Source organism: Dasypus novemcinctus, chromosome 4 (assembly GCF_030445035.2).
Source record: "Dasypus novemcinctus isolate mDasNov1 chromosome 4, mDasNov1.1.hap2, whole genome shotgun sequence".
NCBI classification, from domain to species: domain Eukaryota; kingdom Metazoa; phylum Chordata; class Mammalia; order Cingulata; family Dasypodidae; genus Dasypus; species Dasypus novemcinctus.
This window is the reverse complement of record NC_080676.1, coordinates 72,288,907-72,306,256: the sequence shown is the minus strand read 5'-3', so window position 1 is coordinate 72,306,256 and position 17,350 is coordinate 72,288,907. Positions and strand designations below refer to the sequence as shown.

Sequence of the window (17,350 nt, the reverse complement as noted above, 5' to 3'; positions counted from 1 at the left end):
AGGCCTGAGGCACAATTGCCATTTGGGGATCTTTCTTTACCATAACCCTTGTTATTTCCCTTTGCTTTCTCTTATTTAGACTCCATTTCCTGGATCTCATATCTTCATTTCTGATTTACTCCCTTATTTCGTCAGATTTCATCCTCTTGTGGTTCCCTGAGAAAACTCATTTTGATAAATTACATCTCTGAAAACCTTTTCCTATTCTTTATTTTGAGTAATAATTTGGCTGTGTTTAAATTCTAGGTTGAAAATAGTTGTCGCTCAACTTTTTTTCTCCCTTATCTTCTAGTGTCCAGACCTGCTATTAAGATGTCCACTGACATATTCTGATTCCTGATTCTTTATATATATAAAATCTTTTTCTGTCATTCCTTTTCCTCAAAGGTCTTTTTTTTTTTTTTTGCCTTCAGGGTTCTGAAATTTCATAATTAATATGCCTTGGTTGTGGGTTAGTTTTCATTTACCATGCTGGGCATTTGCTAGGTTCTTTCCTTGTAAAAATTCATGTCCTTTAATTCTGTGAATTTTCTTGAATTATGTATTTCCTATACCTTCTTAGTTCTGTTTTTCTTCTAAGTTCTCTTATTACTTGGGCATTTGATCTCCTGATCTGATCCTTTAATTTTCTTTTTTAAAAAATCTGTCATTTAAAAATTTTTGAATTTATTTTAAAGAAACTTTAGATGACATAAATGTTACATAAAAAAATAGAGGGATTCCCATATGCCCCACATCCTCACTCTCCCACACTTTCCCACATTAACAGTATTTTTCATTAGTGTGGTATGTTTGTTACAATTGATGAACACATATTGAAGCATCACCACTAACCATGGATTATAGTTTACATTATAATTTACAGTCTGTCCTACGCAGTTTTATAAGTTATAGCAAAGTCACGGCCTGTATCTGTCATTGCAATGTCATGCAGGACAATTCCAGTGTCCCAAAAATGACCCCATATTACACCTATTTTTCCCTCTCCCTCCCCACAGAACCTCTGGTGCCCACTACCTCCACCTCAATGATAAGAGTTCTTCCATGGCTAGAATAACAATATGTCTATAGTAGAATAATTGTAAGTCTACTTTAGTCCATTGTTCATTCCCTAATCTTGAGAATTTTGGGATGATGATGACCACTCTACCTCTGATTGAGAGGGGGTTTAGATCCCATGGGGCAGATAGATAGAACTCTTGCTTGTAGTTGCAGACTTTCTCTATTCTTTGAGGTGGGCGTTGTCCATCATCTTCTCCTTATTAGTTGTCCTTGGTAAGTCCAGTGAACTGGAGAGTAGGTGTTGCAACTCTCCTGAGATTCAGCACCCAGCTGGCACATGGACAGACCAAAGATTTTTAAGTCTCTTGGACATATACTTGGACATAGTATATTACTAACTTAAGGTTCAAAAAGAAGGGACAGAAGAGCCATGTGTAGGGAAACCACAAATGAGTCCAACTCTGACTTACTGGGGAGCATACATTCCAAGGTAAGGCCCACTGGCAGGGTGCCAAATTCCTGAGCTGTCAGCCCTGACAGTAGTGTCTGGATGTCTTTAGACCCCCCTGGAGCCCTGCTATTTGAGGCAATATTTACTGTGGCAGTGAATGAGATCCTGCTGTGATGTGCATAAGTGTAACCTCTAGAATGACCTCTTGACTCTCTTTGAAATCTCTTAGCCATAGGAACTCATTTGTATTTAACATTCCCCCCTTATGGTCAAGGTCTTTTTCCAGGTACATTGCTGGTTGGCACTTAGTAGTAATCCCTTGGTGCCAGGGAGGCTCATCCCTGGGAGTCATGTCCCATGCTGGGGGGAAGATAGTGCATTTATATGGTGATTTTGGCTTAGAAAGAAACCACATTTGAGCATCAAGGAGTCCCTCAGGAGTAACTCTTAGGCAACACATAATTCTAGGCTATGTTTCAGTTTCAAAAGAAAAGGTTCATAAGTACAGTTATCAAGGGGACTGGTGCAATGGTCTGTCCTCCTTCACTAAGCACTGCCCCTGTACTCGGGGGATTCTTGCTCTCCCATTAGAGAATGTTAGCAGAACTCCCCAGGATGGGAATTTGATATTTTTTCAGTTATTGTGTGGATCTCCACCCACCATGGCAAAGCTCTATGAGCACTTGAACACATTCATATGTCTTAGAGGTTTGCCCCAGATGAATCCTCTCCCATGCATCCCCACCAACACTCTGCATTGATGTTCCTCCCTTGCCGAAGTTGTGACCCTTCTTTGATCCAAAACCTCTCCAAAGATGAAGCCAAGAAAGTAACCAAATAAAAATAAGAAAATGAAATAATAATTTAAAAAATAGCTATAAGATATAGAAAAATAAAAAAAATGGAACACTTTTAAATAAAAAAAATTTTTAGATGGTGGCTTTTTAAAATTTTGTCTTTTTTGGAAAGATACATAGATGACAAAATGTTACATTAAAAATATAAGTAGACAATATGTCTTTCATGGCTGTAAGATCTGTTGTCTTGTATGTACAGTGAGATTTTCTTCAATGTATTACCCCAATGGTTTTTTTTTTTTTTCCAATTTATCTTCAAAGAAGCTTCAGGTTACAGAAAAGTCATGTAGATAATATAGGGGTTTCCCATATACCCAATGCCCTCCCCCCTATTCCTTTTCCCCTATTAATAGCATTTTACATATGGATGGTACATTTGTTAAACTGATGTGCAAATGTTGAAGCATTGCTACTGACCGTGGTCAGTGGTTTACATTATGATATACGTTTTGAACTGTATGTTTTTATAAATTTTGAAGAAATTTTAAATGGCCTGTATCCATTATTGTGAGACCATGCAGAACAATTCTGATGCCCTAAAAATGCCCTATGTTCCATCTAGTCTATTCTTCTTTCCCCTTCCCTTCAGGACCTATGGTAACCACTAAGGTTCACTTTTTTCCCCTCCCCCTCCCCCACTCTGCTATTTTTTGCTGTCTGTGTCCATTCGCTGTTTGATCTTCTGTATCTATTTCTTTTTGTCTTCTTGTCTTTCTCCTCTAGGAGTCACTGGGATTCGATCCTGGGGACCACTGATGTGACGAGAGGTTCCCTGTCAATTACACCACCTCAGTTCCTGGTCTCTGCTGTGCTTCACCTTGACTCTCCCCTTTTTCTCTCTCTTGTTGTGTCATCATCTTTCTGTGTGATTCACTTGTGCAGGCACTGGCTCACAGTGTGGGCATTCAGCTTGCTGCACGGACACTCAGCTCACCATGTGGGCACTCGCATGGGCACTGATCTTCCCATAAGTTTCACTTTTTTGAAGAATAATATTTGTAGTTACTCGAAGTAATATTGAGCGCTTGACCTGCTGGTCTGTTTTCTTTTATTAGGCATTGCATATGTTCTTGGGAGACTCTTGCCCCTATATTTGAGAACATAGCATGCCTCCCTGGGATGGGAGTTTAATATTTTCTTGTTCATTGTGTGGGTCTCCACCCACTGATATAACACACTGTGCCAAGGTGAACACTTACATAATCCATAGAAGCCTGCCCCAAGTGCACCCTGTCCTATATGCAACCCCCCACATCCAACAGCTCTCACCAGTAACCCTCCCCTGCCATATTTGCCAGAAGAACTTTCCAAGCATTGTAGTTTTAACCATAGACTTGCGAATCTCTAATCTCTCTCATTTTGTTCTACTTTCTGGGAAATTTCCTCACAATTTTAAATGTTTTAACTTTTTTTTTTTTCACTTTGAAATAATTTCAGACTTACAAAAAAATTTACAAAAATAATGCTGAATTTTCATATGCACTTCACGAGCTTTTCCCCAAATGTTATCTTATATAATTGCAGTAATTTATCAAAACCAGGAGATTAACATTAAGATAATATTGTTAACACTGAACTACAAGCAGTCTAGTTTTTGCAGTTGTCCCACTGATGTCCTCTTTCTGAACTAGGACCCAATTCCAGATCCCATGTTTTATTAGTTGCTATGTCTCCTTAGTCTTAGTCCTTTAATCTGGGACAATTCCTCAGTCTGTCTTTGTCTTTTATTACCTTGATTGGCACATTTGAAGAGATTTAGCCAGTTATTTCAATTGGATTGTCTCTTGTTTTCTTCTGATTATGTTCTGGTCATACATTTTTTTACAAGAACACCAGAGAAATGGTGCTGTGCAGTATCAGGAGGCACATGATATCCATATACCTCATTACTGATGGTGTTAACCTTAATCACCTGGCCACGGTAATGTTGTCAGGGTTTCCCACTGTAAAATTACTATTTTCCCTTTGTGATTTTAAGTATTTTGTGGGAAGATACTTTGAGTTTAGTTAAGTATCTTGTCTCTTGTAATTTTGCCCACTAATTTTAGTTTCCATTGATAATTTTTACCTGAATTTATTTCTGAGAGAATGTTATGTTCAAGTTCTAACTCCTTGTTAGAATGTGACCTTATTTGGAAATAGGGTCTTTAAAGATGTGATTACTTATGATGACACCAGACTTAAAAAGGGGGGAAGAGACATAAATGGACATAGAAGAGAATGGCATGTGGTGACAGAAACAGAGGATGGCAGAGACTGAGATTGAAGAGATGCAGCTGCAAGCCAGGGAACACCAGGTGTTGCCTACAAACCACCAGAAGCTAGGAAGAGGCAAGGAATTATTTTCCCCTACAGGTTTCAGAGGGAAAATGGCCCTGCCTATACTTTGATTTCAGACTTCTAGCCTCCAAAATTATGAGAATATATTTCTTTTGTTTTATTTATTTTTTAAAAGATTTTATTTATTTCTCTCCGCTTCCCCCCGATTGTCTGCTCTCTGTGTCCATTCGCTGTGTGTTCTTCTGCATCCACTTGCATTATCTGGTGGCACTGGAAAACCGCCTCTCTTTTTTGTTGCATCGTCTTGCTGCGTCAGATCTCCGTACGTGTGGTGCCACTCCTGTGTGGGCTGCACTTTTTTTCACGTGGGGCTGCTCTCTTTGCGGGGTGCACTCCTTGTGCATGGGTCACCCCTGTATGGGGGACACCCCTGAGTGGCATGGCACTCCTTGCGCACCGTCAGCACTGCACATGGGCCAGCTTAACATACCGGTCAGAAGGCCCTGGGGATCTAACCCTGTACCCTCCATATGGTAGATGGACACTCTTATCAGTTGAGCCACATCCACTTCCCATATTTCTGTTATTTTAATTAACGTCCGAGTTTGTAATACTTTGTTATAGCAGCCTTGGGAAGCTAATACAGAACAGTTGCCATTTGTGATTTTTCTCTTTTATCACTTTGTCTACATTTATTAATTTGAAATTCTGTGTAGGGAAGAATTCTTTTTCTCTCCCCATTTATTTTAGTTATATCACTGTTTTCTATGGACTCAAGAAATTTGTTTTTTTCTTGGGTTATAATCCATTACTGTCATTCTATATTTAGTTGCTAAACCTTTTTTTTTTTACCTTTGGGAGCCCCTTCAGGTTGGCGTCTGTGTCCTTTTGACATCATTTTTTGAGCACTTATTTACTTTCTGGCACCACAAAGATGTTGCAGGCTTATCTTGTACTTTCTCTGTCCCGGCCCTAGAATCATCATTTCTTTAAGGAGCCCTGGTTCCTTTTAGTGGAAAATGATATTTAGAAAACAAGATCTGGGCACTAGGGGTGCTTGTGTTACTGAGATGTTATTGCTTCTATGCCCTCTCAGCAGACAGACTAAGAAATATATTTATGTACACTTCTATATCTATTTCTTTTTTTCCTTTCTTTTTGAAGATTAGTGTCAGGTCTTCTTTAAATGATTGGTAGAATTCACCTGCGAAGACATCTGGTCCTAAACTTGACATTTTGGGGAGGTTTTAAAGACTCTTCCAGTTTCTTGTGATTGGCATGTTGAGGTCTTCTATTTCTGCTAGGGTCGGTGTGTGTTGTTCATGTGTTTTAGGAATTTGTCCATTTCATCAACATTGTCTAATTTGTTGGCAAACAGTTATTCTTACTGTCCTCTTATGATCTCTTTTATTTCTGCTGGGTCAGTGGTAATGTCCCTCTTCTCATTTCTGATTTTATTTATTTGCATCTTCTCTCTTTTTTTTCTTTGTTAATCTAGTTAAGGGTTTATCAATTTTTTTGGTCTTCTTAAAGAACCAACTTTTAGTTCTGTTGATTCTATTGTTTTTTTTTTTTCCTTTTCCATTGCATTTATTTCTGTTCTAATCTTTATTCTTTCTTTCTCCTTGCTTTGAACATGGTATGCTAGTATTTTTTTTTCTAGTCCCTCTAGGTACGCTGTTAGGTCTTTGATTTTAGCTCTCTCTCCTTTTTTTAATATAAGCACTGAGGGCTATAAATTTCCCTCTCAGCACTGCCTTCACTGTATTCCATAAACTTTGATAAATTGTGTTTTAATTTCATTTGTTTTGAGGTGTTCACTGGTTTCTCTTATAATTTCTTCTTTGAGCCACTAATTATTTAAGAGTGTATTGTTTAATCTCCATATAATTTTGCATTTTCCATTTGGCTGCCTGTTATTAACTTCCAACTATTCCATTATGATCAGATACAGTGATTTGTATAGTTTCCATCTTTTAAAATTTATTGACATCTGCCTTATGACCCCATATATGTTCTGTCCTGGAGAGAGATCCATGAGCACTTCAGAATAATGTATATCTTGCTATATTGGGGTATAATATTCTATAAATGTTTGTTAGGTCTAGTTCATTTATCATATTCAAGTTCTGTTTCCTTTTTTATCATCTTTCCAGATGTTCTATCCAATGCTGAGAGTGGTGTGTTGAAGTCTTCAACTATTCTTGTAGAGACATCTATTTCTTGTTTCAGTTTGCCAATGTGCACCTCATATATCTATTTCTATATCTGTATGTATTTTAAATACTGTGAGCTCATATTGATATCTCTAAATTCATTCTAACACCACAGGGTTCATTCTCATTTTTTCTCTTTCATTATTTGTAACTATTTTCTCCAACAGTGAGAAACCTGGCTGTAATTATCTGTAACATATTTACTTACTAGCTCAATTTTAGAATATGTATCAAGTAGTTTCCAAATTAACTCATACTCCTGTGAAAAACAAATTCACTATTATACAGTATTTGTAGTCTTTTTGTCTTTATCCTTACAGCATAGTCAAAATATTATTTTCTGGGAAGCCAGTGTGGCTTAAGCAGTTGGCTTAATGGCTTATATGACTGTTTACCATATAAGAGGTCCAGGGTTTAATGACCAGGGCCTCCTGGTGAAGGCATGCTGGCCCATGTGGTGAGCTGGCCCATGCAGGAGTGCTGCCCTGCACAGGAGTGCTTCCCCATACAGGAGTGCTGGGCCATGCGGAGAGCTGGTGCAGCAACATGAGCAACAAAAAGAGACACAGAGGAGAAACAATAAGAGATGCAGCATATCAGGGAGCTGAAGTGGTGCAAGAGAACGATCACCTCTCTCCCACACCTGAATGTTGCAGGATTGGTTCTCAGAGCCGCCTAATGAGAATACAAGCAGACACAGAAGAACACACAGCGAATGGACAGAGAGAGCAGACAATGGAGGAAGGGGGGGAGAAATAAATAAATCTTTTAAAAAAATTATTATTTTCTGAAGTTACTTTGTCCAGTTCTTTTCTTCTCCAGTGCCTTCACTGTGGTTATGTTACTCATTTATAGTGCAATTAGGCCTGTTTGTTATTGTCTATATATAATTTGAGTTTCTCCCACATCCTGGTTGACCTCAATTATTTATATATTAAATATGTGAAATATTAACATGGTTCTAAAAGTCAGAACTTTCGAAAAGACAGAGAAGTGTCACTTTCCCCTTCTACTCCATTCCTATTCCCCCGTTCTTTTGACCCCATTCCCCCTTATTGTGCCCTATAGATAACCAATCTCATTAATTTTTGGTTTATCCTTCTCATATTTTGATTTTTATTTTGTTTTGAGCAAATGGAGAGATGCATGTATATTTTCTTTCCCTTTTTACCTATATAAAAGTGACTATAAACTAAAGAATTTAGCTTGTGTTCAGCTTCTGAGAGGTAATCACTTAAGCCCTTGAAATGTCATGCCTGATAGGAGTGCACTTGTTTATATGGGGACCTTGTATTACCAGATTGTCCAGCAGTGTGACTTATCATGGGTGCTGGCCATGTCAGAAAGACCAACAGTGTGATTTAGGGTGTTTAATATCGTTCAACCTCTGGAGGGGATGGAGATTGATATTAACCAAGTGGGCACTCAATCCTGACCATGTGAGAATCTCAATAAAAACTGGGCGCCAAGACTCTGGTAAGCCTCCCTGGTTGGCAATATTGCATGTATATTGTCACACAGTGATCTTGGTTGAGTAGCACTCTCTTGACTCCACAGGGAGAGGACAATTGGAAGCTCTGATTTGGTACATCTGGACTTTGCCCTATGCACTTCTCCCTTAACTGATTTAAATCAGTATCCTTTAGCTTTAATAAAACTTAACTATGAGTATAACAGCTTTTAGTGAGTTCTGTCTTTCTAGCAAATTCTTGAACTTGAGGTTGCTTTTGGGAACTACCTCAAACTTGCAGTTGGTGTCAGAAGTTAGGGGAGTCTTGTGTGGATTATTCCTTTTAATTGTACAGTTGACTAACTACCTCGGTGGCATACTACGGATACCCATTTGGGCTTTTTTCCCTTAATCGTATTTCCTGAAAATCACTCCATGTTAGTTCATAGAGATTGTCCTTATTTTCCAGCTACATTTTTTGTGTGGATGGACCATAGTTTATTTGACCACACTCCTATGTACAGGCATTTAGGTTGTTTACATATTTTGTACCTATAAACAATGTTTTCATGAATAAACTTTACATATGGACTTTGATTATCAATGGAGGAGTAAATTCCTAGAAGTGCGGTTCCTGGGTTAAAAGGTAAATACTTTTGTAGTTTTGTTAGATGTTATCAAATTCCTCTCCAAAAGGATTGTATCAATTTATATTCCCATCAGCAGTTTGTGAAAGTGCCTCTTTCTCTGTCAACATAATGTGTTTTCGTAATTTTAGCCAATTTTCTTATGAATAAGTTTGAACATCTTTTCTCTTTGTTTAAAGGCCATTTTAATGTCTTTGTGAATTATCTTCTTACGCCTTTCCCCCATTTTTCCATCAGGCTTTTGTCTTTTGTCCTTTAAGAGTTCTTCATGTATTATGGATATTATCCCTTTTTCTATGGTATGTGTTACAAATATTTTCTTTTGGTTTGTCTGTTGTCCTTTAACTTTATGGTGTTTTAAACCGCCAAGCTATTGAGTTTTTCATTTCTGTTATTATTTTAAATTTCCAAGCCTTCGTTCTTGTTTTCAGTTGTTCCTTTTTTAAAAAATAGCATCCTGTTTTTTTTTCCCTGTGAATAATATTTTCTTTTACCTCTTTGAGTATATAAATGTTAGTTTTTTAAAATTGACTTCTTTATATATCATTTATGCTTTTTTGTTTGTTTTGGTCTCTGCTTTTCATTCTGGTAGTTCTTGGTTGCTCAGTCCCTTTTTTTTTCCCTATCTGGTTGCATTATTGTCTTTCGGTGTGTTGCTTTGTCACGTGGGGACCTGTGCTTTACCATGCTGCACAAGTCTGGGACTCCTTTTTTCTTGTTTTTACCAGGAGGTCCTGGGGATCGAACCTGGGTCCTCCATATGGTAAATTGGAGCTCAGTTGCTTGAGTCACAGCTACTTCCCTCTCCAGTCCTTTTTAACAATGACCACTGAAAAGCTGCTTGGAAACTCGGAGTACCTGATGGGACTTGCTATCTGTGAGGTGCACTGTGAGCCATGCTTGGACATTTTATGGGGAATACCTGTGTCTTTATGTATTTTCCTACAGGCTCATCAGATTGCCCATAGAAGAATAGTATGGATAAGAGTTCTGGGTGAATGGGAGAAGAGGTTGGGGGTCTCAACATTCAGTTTGTAAGTCTGTATTCAAACTGTTCCTGAGAGCTCCCTGATTGGAGACCTTCCTTGCTGAAGGATAAACTTTCTGTCTTGAGTGGGATGGGCAGTTTCCTGCTATTTGGCCTTATGGAAGGATCTGAGATCTAATTCCTTGAACTCTGGCATACGTACTCGGGATGTTTATGTTTAGTGGGGCATCACCAGGTAACAGTATCAGTTGGTCTTTTCTTTTTGAATGATCTGTTCGCCTGGGACATGTTTCCTGCCTGGAGGTTTAAGCCTGGGTCCTAATGTGTGTGTCTGGTTGCTGAGTAGGGTATGGGGTTAGGAAGGGAATTCACTATGTAAATATATTTCTCCTGTTGTACCCCTGCCCTCAGCTGTGTATGATGTACCTCTTCTGGTTCATCCTCCCCAGAAAGTGAACCTTTGTTTATCTGCCAAGTAGGAAAAAGGACCTGGAGGCTAATTGATTCTTATTCAAAATTTCAACCAGTCCTTCCTTTTTCAGCTCCACCCATACCCTGATCTTCATAAATACTTGTTTCTCCAATTCCTGAGTCTTTCTGAGGTCTGGTAACTTGCTTCTTGACTTCACCAACTGCTGGCTTAGATTTCAGTTCTTTTGGCTTGTTAAGTCTGTTAGAAAGTCATTCATCTGCTTTCTTCTTTCAGAAATTTTATTGCTGTTATTTCCTTTTTTTGTTGTTTTTGTCCTTGAGGGCTTTTCCTTTTCAAAAATCTGATTTCATTTATTTTAATGAGATTTGAAGAGGGAACTGAAGTGTTTGGTTCTCCTGTTTCTGTTTTTTTGTTGTTGTTTGGCAGAGAAGTAAACTGATGCACAGAAATATAATACATATTTTCTTAGCTAGTTAATGAGCTAAAAAGTAGGATATTGGTTTTCTGATTAGTAGTCTTATATTTTTCCCACTCCACCTACACTGGCTGATACTTTTCTTTCTATGCTAAAGAGCCTTCACGAAAATTAGTTCTTGTTAAATTCTGAGGGGAAATCAGGCTTGGCTTTAGCTGTCATTCCCATCTACCCTTTACCATCAGTCGGTTCCTGGAGTTCATAATATATGCTTGAATTGGTTTTTTAAAAATCTCATAATTACTTGAGAGCCAGAACCATAACCAGGTGAAAGCACTTGATTAGAGACTTGTCCCATCATAGGCAAATTTTTGACTGGCAAAGAGAAAGCTGATTTCCTCCTCGCAAGATACTGATATTGCATGCATTTATTGAATATCTACCTGTGGATGACTATACAGAGCAAAAGTACTGACCCGTCCTTTTAATTTATGTGACTTGCTGAAGTTACTTAGCTAATGAGAAGCAAGGCCAACACTTGGAAATTGTCTTCTGACTGCCTTCTCTGTGTACTCCTTCAAAAACTGGCTGAAGACTAAGAAATGATTCTTGAAATGTATTTCTGTGAGAGGCAGGCACAGCAAATGGGGTCTTGTTAGAGTAGTTTTATCTTTTTTTTTCCAGTTTACATTGGAAAGAAAACCTAATCAGGTAGGATTTCAATATGTCTGCAGGCTAAATTGAAATATATGTGTACTTTTTTTTCAAACTTCTACCTTATAAATCTCTGAATATGAGTTTATGACTATTTATTTATAGGATTAAAATGCAAATTTTCTTTCTGTTCTTTACAGCTACATCCAGATCTCATTATGCATCAGAAAAATGAAAAAACAGAGGAAAATTCTATGGAGGAAAGGAGTCCACTTGGCATTTTCTGAGAAATGGAATACGGGGTTTGGAGGCTTTAAGAAGTTTTACTTTCATCAATATTTGTACATTCTGAAAGCTAAGCTGGGAAGACCAATTACTTGGAGCAGGCAGTTGAGGTATTTCCAGTGCAGAAAGAAGGCCCTTCAAATCCAGAAAACGTGGATCCAGGATGAATCCCTTTTTGCCAAGACCAAGTCCAGTGTGGCTGCTCAAAATGTTAGTACTTTGTCCTCTAAAGTGAAAAGAAAGGACACTAAACACTTCATTTCCTCCTCGAGGACTCTTGTGAAGCTCCAAGCAGAAAAGTTACTATCATCAGCAAAGAACTCTGAGCATGAATACTGTGGAGAGGAAAGTCTCTTGAAGGCAGTTGCTGACTTACCAGCAAATAGTGTTTTGGGCCAGGCCAGTGGTCATAGACCTAGGAGAGAACTGCAAGCTTCTGACTTTCCCATGAAGTTCAATGGGGCGAGCCAACGTCCAGGTGAGAGCAGCACGATTGTGGTCACCTTGAGCAACCATAAGAGAAAGCGCTTTTGTTATGGCTGCTACCAAGGGCTGGAGCACCACAGAAATGGGGGACCCCTGATTCCTCAAAAGTTCCATCTTAACCAACATAGAAGAATAAAAGAATCTCCTCTTATGATGTATGAGAAATTATCTCTGATTAGATTTCGGTACAGAATTCTCAGATCCCAGCACTTCAGAACGAAAAGCAAAGTTTGCAAGCTAAAAAAAGCCCAGCAAAGCTGGGTGCAGAAGGTCACTGGGGACCATCAAGAGGCCCTTAGGGAGAACTGTGAGGGTGGCAGTTGCAGCCCATTCCCTCCTCCAGAACGTGAAGACTCTTCTTGTCAGCATCAGCCGTACTTCCCAAATATGGACAGTAAGGCTGTGGTGAAGGGAAAGAACTCTCATATGCCTGATGGACGCACTAGAGGAAGTCCTTTTTTGGGCAAGGAGCTTAGCTCAGGTGAGGCATTCCCTGACCAACAGAATGGCAGTGCCACATACACCTGGGACCAGTCACCTTGTTCCTCTCCTAAGTGGGAATGTACAGAGCTGATTCATGACATCTCCTTACCAGAACATCATTCTAGTAACAAGTTCATATTGGAAACTGAAAGAGAAATTATGACTCTGAGTCAGGAAAATCGAACAAGTACCATCAGTGATGACAAAGTTAAATTGTCTGTGTCTGGGGCAGATAATTCTTTGGGTAGTGTAGATGGGCCAGTGTCTGAAGAGACTGTTCAAAATGAGAGCTCATACCAGATGGAGGAGGATGGATTTCTCAAGCAGAACATTCTTAGTTCTAAGTTGCTGGACCACCCTTACTGTAAAAGTCCACTAGAGGCTCCCCTGATGTGCAGTGGACTCAAACTAGAAAATGAAGTGGGAGGTGGGAAGAGCAGTCAAAAAGCATCTCCAGTGGATGATGAACAGCTGTCAGTCTGCCTTTCTGGTATGCATTCTTCCTTTATTCTTCCCCAACTTCCAGCCTACACTTGCTATCCATTATTCTTTCTAGAAGAGCACTATTTCTTTGCCTTCCACATGTGGATTTCCTTTTTAGGAGTTAGAAGTTCTTGAAGCCTTTTATGTTGCTATATTATGTAGATGTTCCATAGCTTATTTAATTAATTCTCGAATTATGGACCTGTGTGTTGCTTCTGTTATTTCCTTCTGTAAACAGTGGTGAGTGAAATTATTTCTTTACACTTACACAGTTGTTTCTATAAGTTAAATTCCTAATAGTGGAATTGCTGATGAAAGATTATTGACACTTAAAATTTTAAGAGAACTGTTAAAAGTTGAACCAGTTTACACTTGTTAAGCTTTGCCAGTATTATAGATTGCATGAGAATTGTTTTAATTTGTGTTTTTAAATTTAAATTACAACATCTTTTTCTATGCTTATTGGCAATTTTTTTTTGCATGTATGGTTTTCTTTTGCCCATTTCTGTGATGCTTATATTTCATTTATTTAATGTATGGAAGCACCTATATACCAGCCACTGTACTAGTTCCTAATATTGTAGCAACCAACAGGATATACTGATTCCTACCTTCACTGAATCATACTAGTTTAAAAGCTATTAAATTATCAATTGTAAATGTCATAATAATTTAAGTGTTTCTCTTCCAAAAGATAAAAGTGTCCAATGTTCAGACTTTAAGATATTTTTGCTTAGTATAAAATTTCAGTTCTTACTGAGTAAAAATTTATCTTTTCCTTTATAGTTTCTAATTTCTATGTCTTGCTTTAAAAGTCTTTCCTTGTCAAAATATAACCCATGAAGTAAACTGGTATGAACGTTTTGGGAAGACAATGTGGAATGTGGCAGTATCAAAATATCTTTGACCCATTCTTCTTAGAATTTATCCTAGATATAAAAGAATACAAATATATTTGTACAGGGGAAATGATTGTATTATCATTTGTGGTAGTAAAAAAACTGGAAACACCAAGCAGTTAGCTCCTTTGAAGTATAAATTATGGCACGTCCGGGTAATGGTGTTAAAGAATAAATTTGGTCTATATTTTATACTGAAAGATGTCTTTATAAAGTGAAAAAAGCAAATAGCAAAACGGAATGATACCATTTTGTCAAAAAATACATATGCACATATGCAATGTGAGTGTGTGAGTGTATATGTGCACATACATTTGTATAGGATATTATCTGGACACTCATCAAATTGCTATAAATGGCTTTTTCTGGGGTACTGAAAGACTACTTGGTATTTTAAACAGTTTTGAACAATTTGTTTTTCCAACCATTAAATATGTAGAAGTTCTTAACAAGAAGACACAAGGTAAAAAGTTCTAGTTAATCTTTAAAAAAAACTTTTTCTGTTTTTAATACTCTTCGGAGATTTCTGATAAGGTAAGCAGAACCATGATACTTACATCTGAAAAAGTTAGCGTTTATCTACAAATACCAATTGACTTATAAATGTAGATGTAATATTTCCAAATATAATTGATAAGTTATATATGGCATGTAGTAAAACTACAGCATAGCCTGAGGAAGTAGGATTTCTTAGAGAATTCACATTTAGTGATTTCTGATGTAAGTCATTATTTCAGTAGGCTAAAGGAGAAAAATCATGCATCTCAGCAAATGTTGATGAGCCTGTTAATAAAATTCAACTTCCTTTTGTGTTTAAATCTCTTAAAAAACTAGGAATAAAGGAAACTTCTTCACTTGGTAAAGTGGCTTAAAAAGATTAATTAAGCACATGAGTCTCCTCATCGTCTTACTTTAATAAATCCATTGAAATTATGAGAAATATATTAAAAACACATTATCTATCTCCATACTCAAAAACAAAGGAGAGAGTTCCTCAGAAACTGAGAAACTCCCACAGGGCAGAAAGTAGAAGGATGGTTCAGAGGGGAGCCCCAGTGGCAGAAGGAAGATTGCTGCAGGAAAATGGTACAATACTGACAGTATCCCATTTCTGGAGGTGGTGAAAATGGGAAGGAAAAGAGGGCCCATGGTAAACGACTGAGTGGCTGGGGAATCTCAATGAAAGCATCTTTCACTGTCTGTGCCACATACCAACAATGAGGATTTCTGGTGTCAAGCTGAAATTCTAAGAACAGGAGATTGGTGGGAAGGGACTTAGCAGTTGTGTATCTATAATCCCCCTCCCCGCCCATTACTTGTAACACATGGCAAGAATGAAGAACATCCATTTCCAGAACTGTTGTTGCTGGCATTCCTAGCATCCCCCTACCCCACTGAAAAAAGTTCAATATAAAGCTATAGCTACTGCCCATCCCAGTCCTCCTCTACCCTCCAGCAAGTTACCCAAGTAGAGGCGAGGCATTATTTATCACCAAACATCAGAGAAAGCCCACATAATGAAAGAGACACATTCAATGAATGGAAGAACTAAACCTGAGTAATCAGGATTAATAAGGCAATAAGAATAGAAGTCAGTATATGACATTAAGTACAAAAGACTTCCTCTTAATTGACGTTTACAGTATTAGCAAATACTAAAGTCCATGGTATGTTGAATGCTGGCTATTATTTAATAAAACTGTACATTGAGCTCCTCTCAATTGATTCATATAGTTATCAGGAGTCAGCTATACTTAAAGGAAGTTTACTTCTTAGTGTATTTTCATAATTTTATTAAATATTATATAAGGATGAGATGTGACTATTAAAAGATAATTACTCTCTTGAATGCTAAGTTGAATGCTTTGTGATCATGGTAGTGAATTGCTGCAAAAAAAAAACCCCTAGTACTCTGCAAGACAACAAATCTTTTACAGTTTGAAGGTGTCCATGAAAATCTAGAATTCTGCACTCAGATTACTTTGCAGTTATCTTTAATTTCTTGCTTCACCTCAAAGAAGGGCTAGAAGTTCTAACCTCCATCTGATAAATGTGCCAGGAGAGAATGGAAGGGAAACTGATGAAGTAAGATTAATTTCCACAACTGAAGAAAAGAATGCATTTTTAAATTAGACTCAGTAAGTGCCAATCAAGATTAAAACACACACACACTAAAATTTGTGTAATAAAATTATAGCACATTAAGGGTAAAGAGAAATAACTGGGACAGTTATTTGTTTTGGAAGTCAAAGGAATAGATTCCTATGTCACAATATATTCCATATGAATTAAAAATTTAACTAAATAGAAACAGCAGACTCAAGAACTTGTACATGAATGTTCATAGCAGCATTAATAATAGCAAAAAGTGGAGACAACCTAAATGTTCATCAGCAAATTAATGGATAAAATAAGATGTATATCCATAATGGAATATTATTCTACCCTAAAAAGGATTTCGAGGATGAACCTTGAAAACATGCTAAGTGAAAAATCTATAGAGACAGAAAGTAATTAATGTTTGCCAGGGACTGGGGAGAGGGGTTGAGTGGAGTGACTGCTAGTAAGGCTAGTTAAGTATAGGATTTCTTTTTGAGATAATGCAATTGTTCTGGAAGTGGATGGTGGAGATGGTTGCACAATTCTGTTAATATACTAAAATTCATTAAATTGTATACTTTTTGAGGGTGAGTTTTGTGGTTTATGAATTATATCTCAATAAAGGTACAAGTAAAAAAATACAGGAAACCATTTTTATGATCTAATTTTGATAAGACATTTAAAAACTTGATAGCAATACAAATATACAAATTTGACTCCAAAAACATAAAAATCTTGTATATAGCAAAACTCATAAATGAAATTTAGAAATTTTAGATATGCATGCTCTTTGACCCAGAAATTTGACTTTTAGCATGTATGTCCTATGGAAACAATGGGACAAGGGATATATCAAGGTTTCTTAATTGTGACATCATTTAGAGAGCTAAGAATTAACTTAAATGGCCATCAGTAGAAGACTGGTTAAAATATGGCATACTCATTTAATGGACTACTAAGTTTGTTTTGAAGTGACTTAGGAAAAAAATCTTCATGATATATTGAATGGAAAAAGGCAGCTTTAAGAAGAATAAATATTGCATGCCACTTTTATGTTTAAGTCTTATGTTCATAAGGGCATAAAAGTTAAAAAGCATATTCCTCAAAGTTTTAGCCATGGAATTATGGAGAGACTGCCATTTTATTTGAAGATGTTTATTGTCATGTACTAGGAAAAAAAAACAGGAACATCTATAAATGCTGCTCTCAATTCAAGTTTAG

The 17,350-nt window shown here is 37.3% G+C and overlaps 1 protein-coding gene across 12 annotated transcripts in view; it reads left to right on the top strand.

Annotated features, from left to right (window-relative positions):
- The window catches only part of SENP5 (SUMO specific peptidase 5), a 60,906-nt gene that overhangs the window by 8,238 nt on the left and 35,318 nt on the right, over nucleotides 1-17,350 (top strand). For all 12 annotated transcript variants that reach the window (XR_011648645.1, XR_011648643.1, XR_011648644.1 and 9 more), the window contains one exon: nucleotides 11,594-13,137. Coding sequence is in view for 9 of the 12 variants with exons in the window: in XM_004465883.4 (XP_004465940.1) it covers nucleotides 11,625-13,137 (1,513 nt within the window). In the remaining 3 variants the exon portion in view is untranslated. The remainder of the gene's footprint in view (nucleotides 1-11,593; nucleotides 13,138-17,350) is intronic.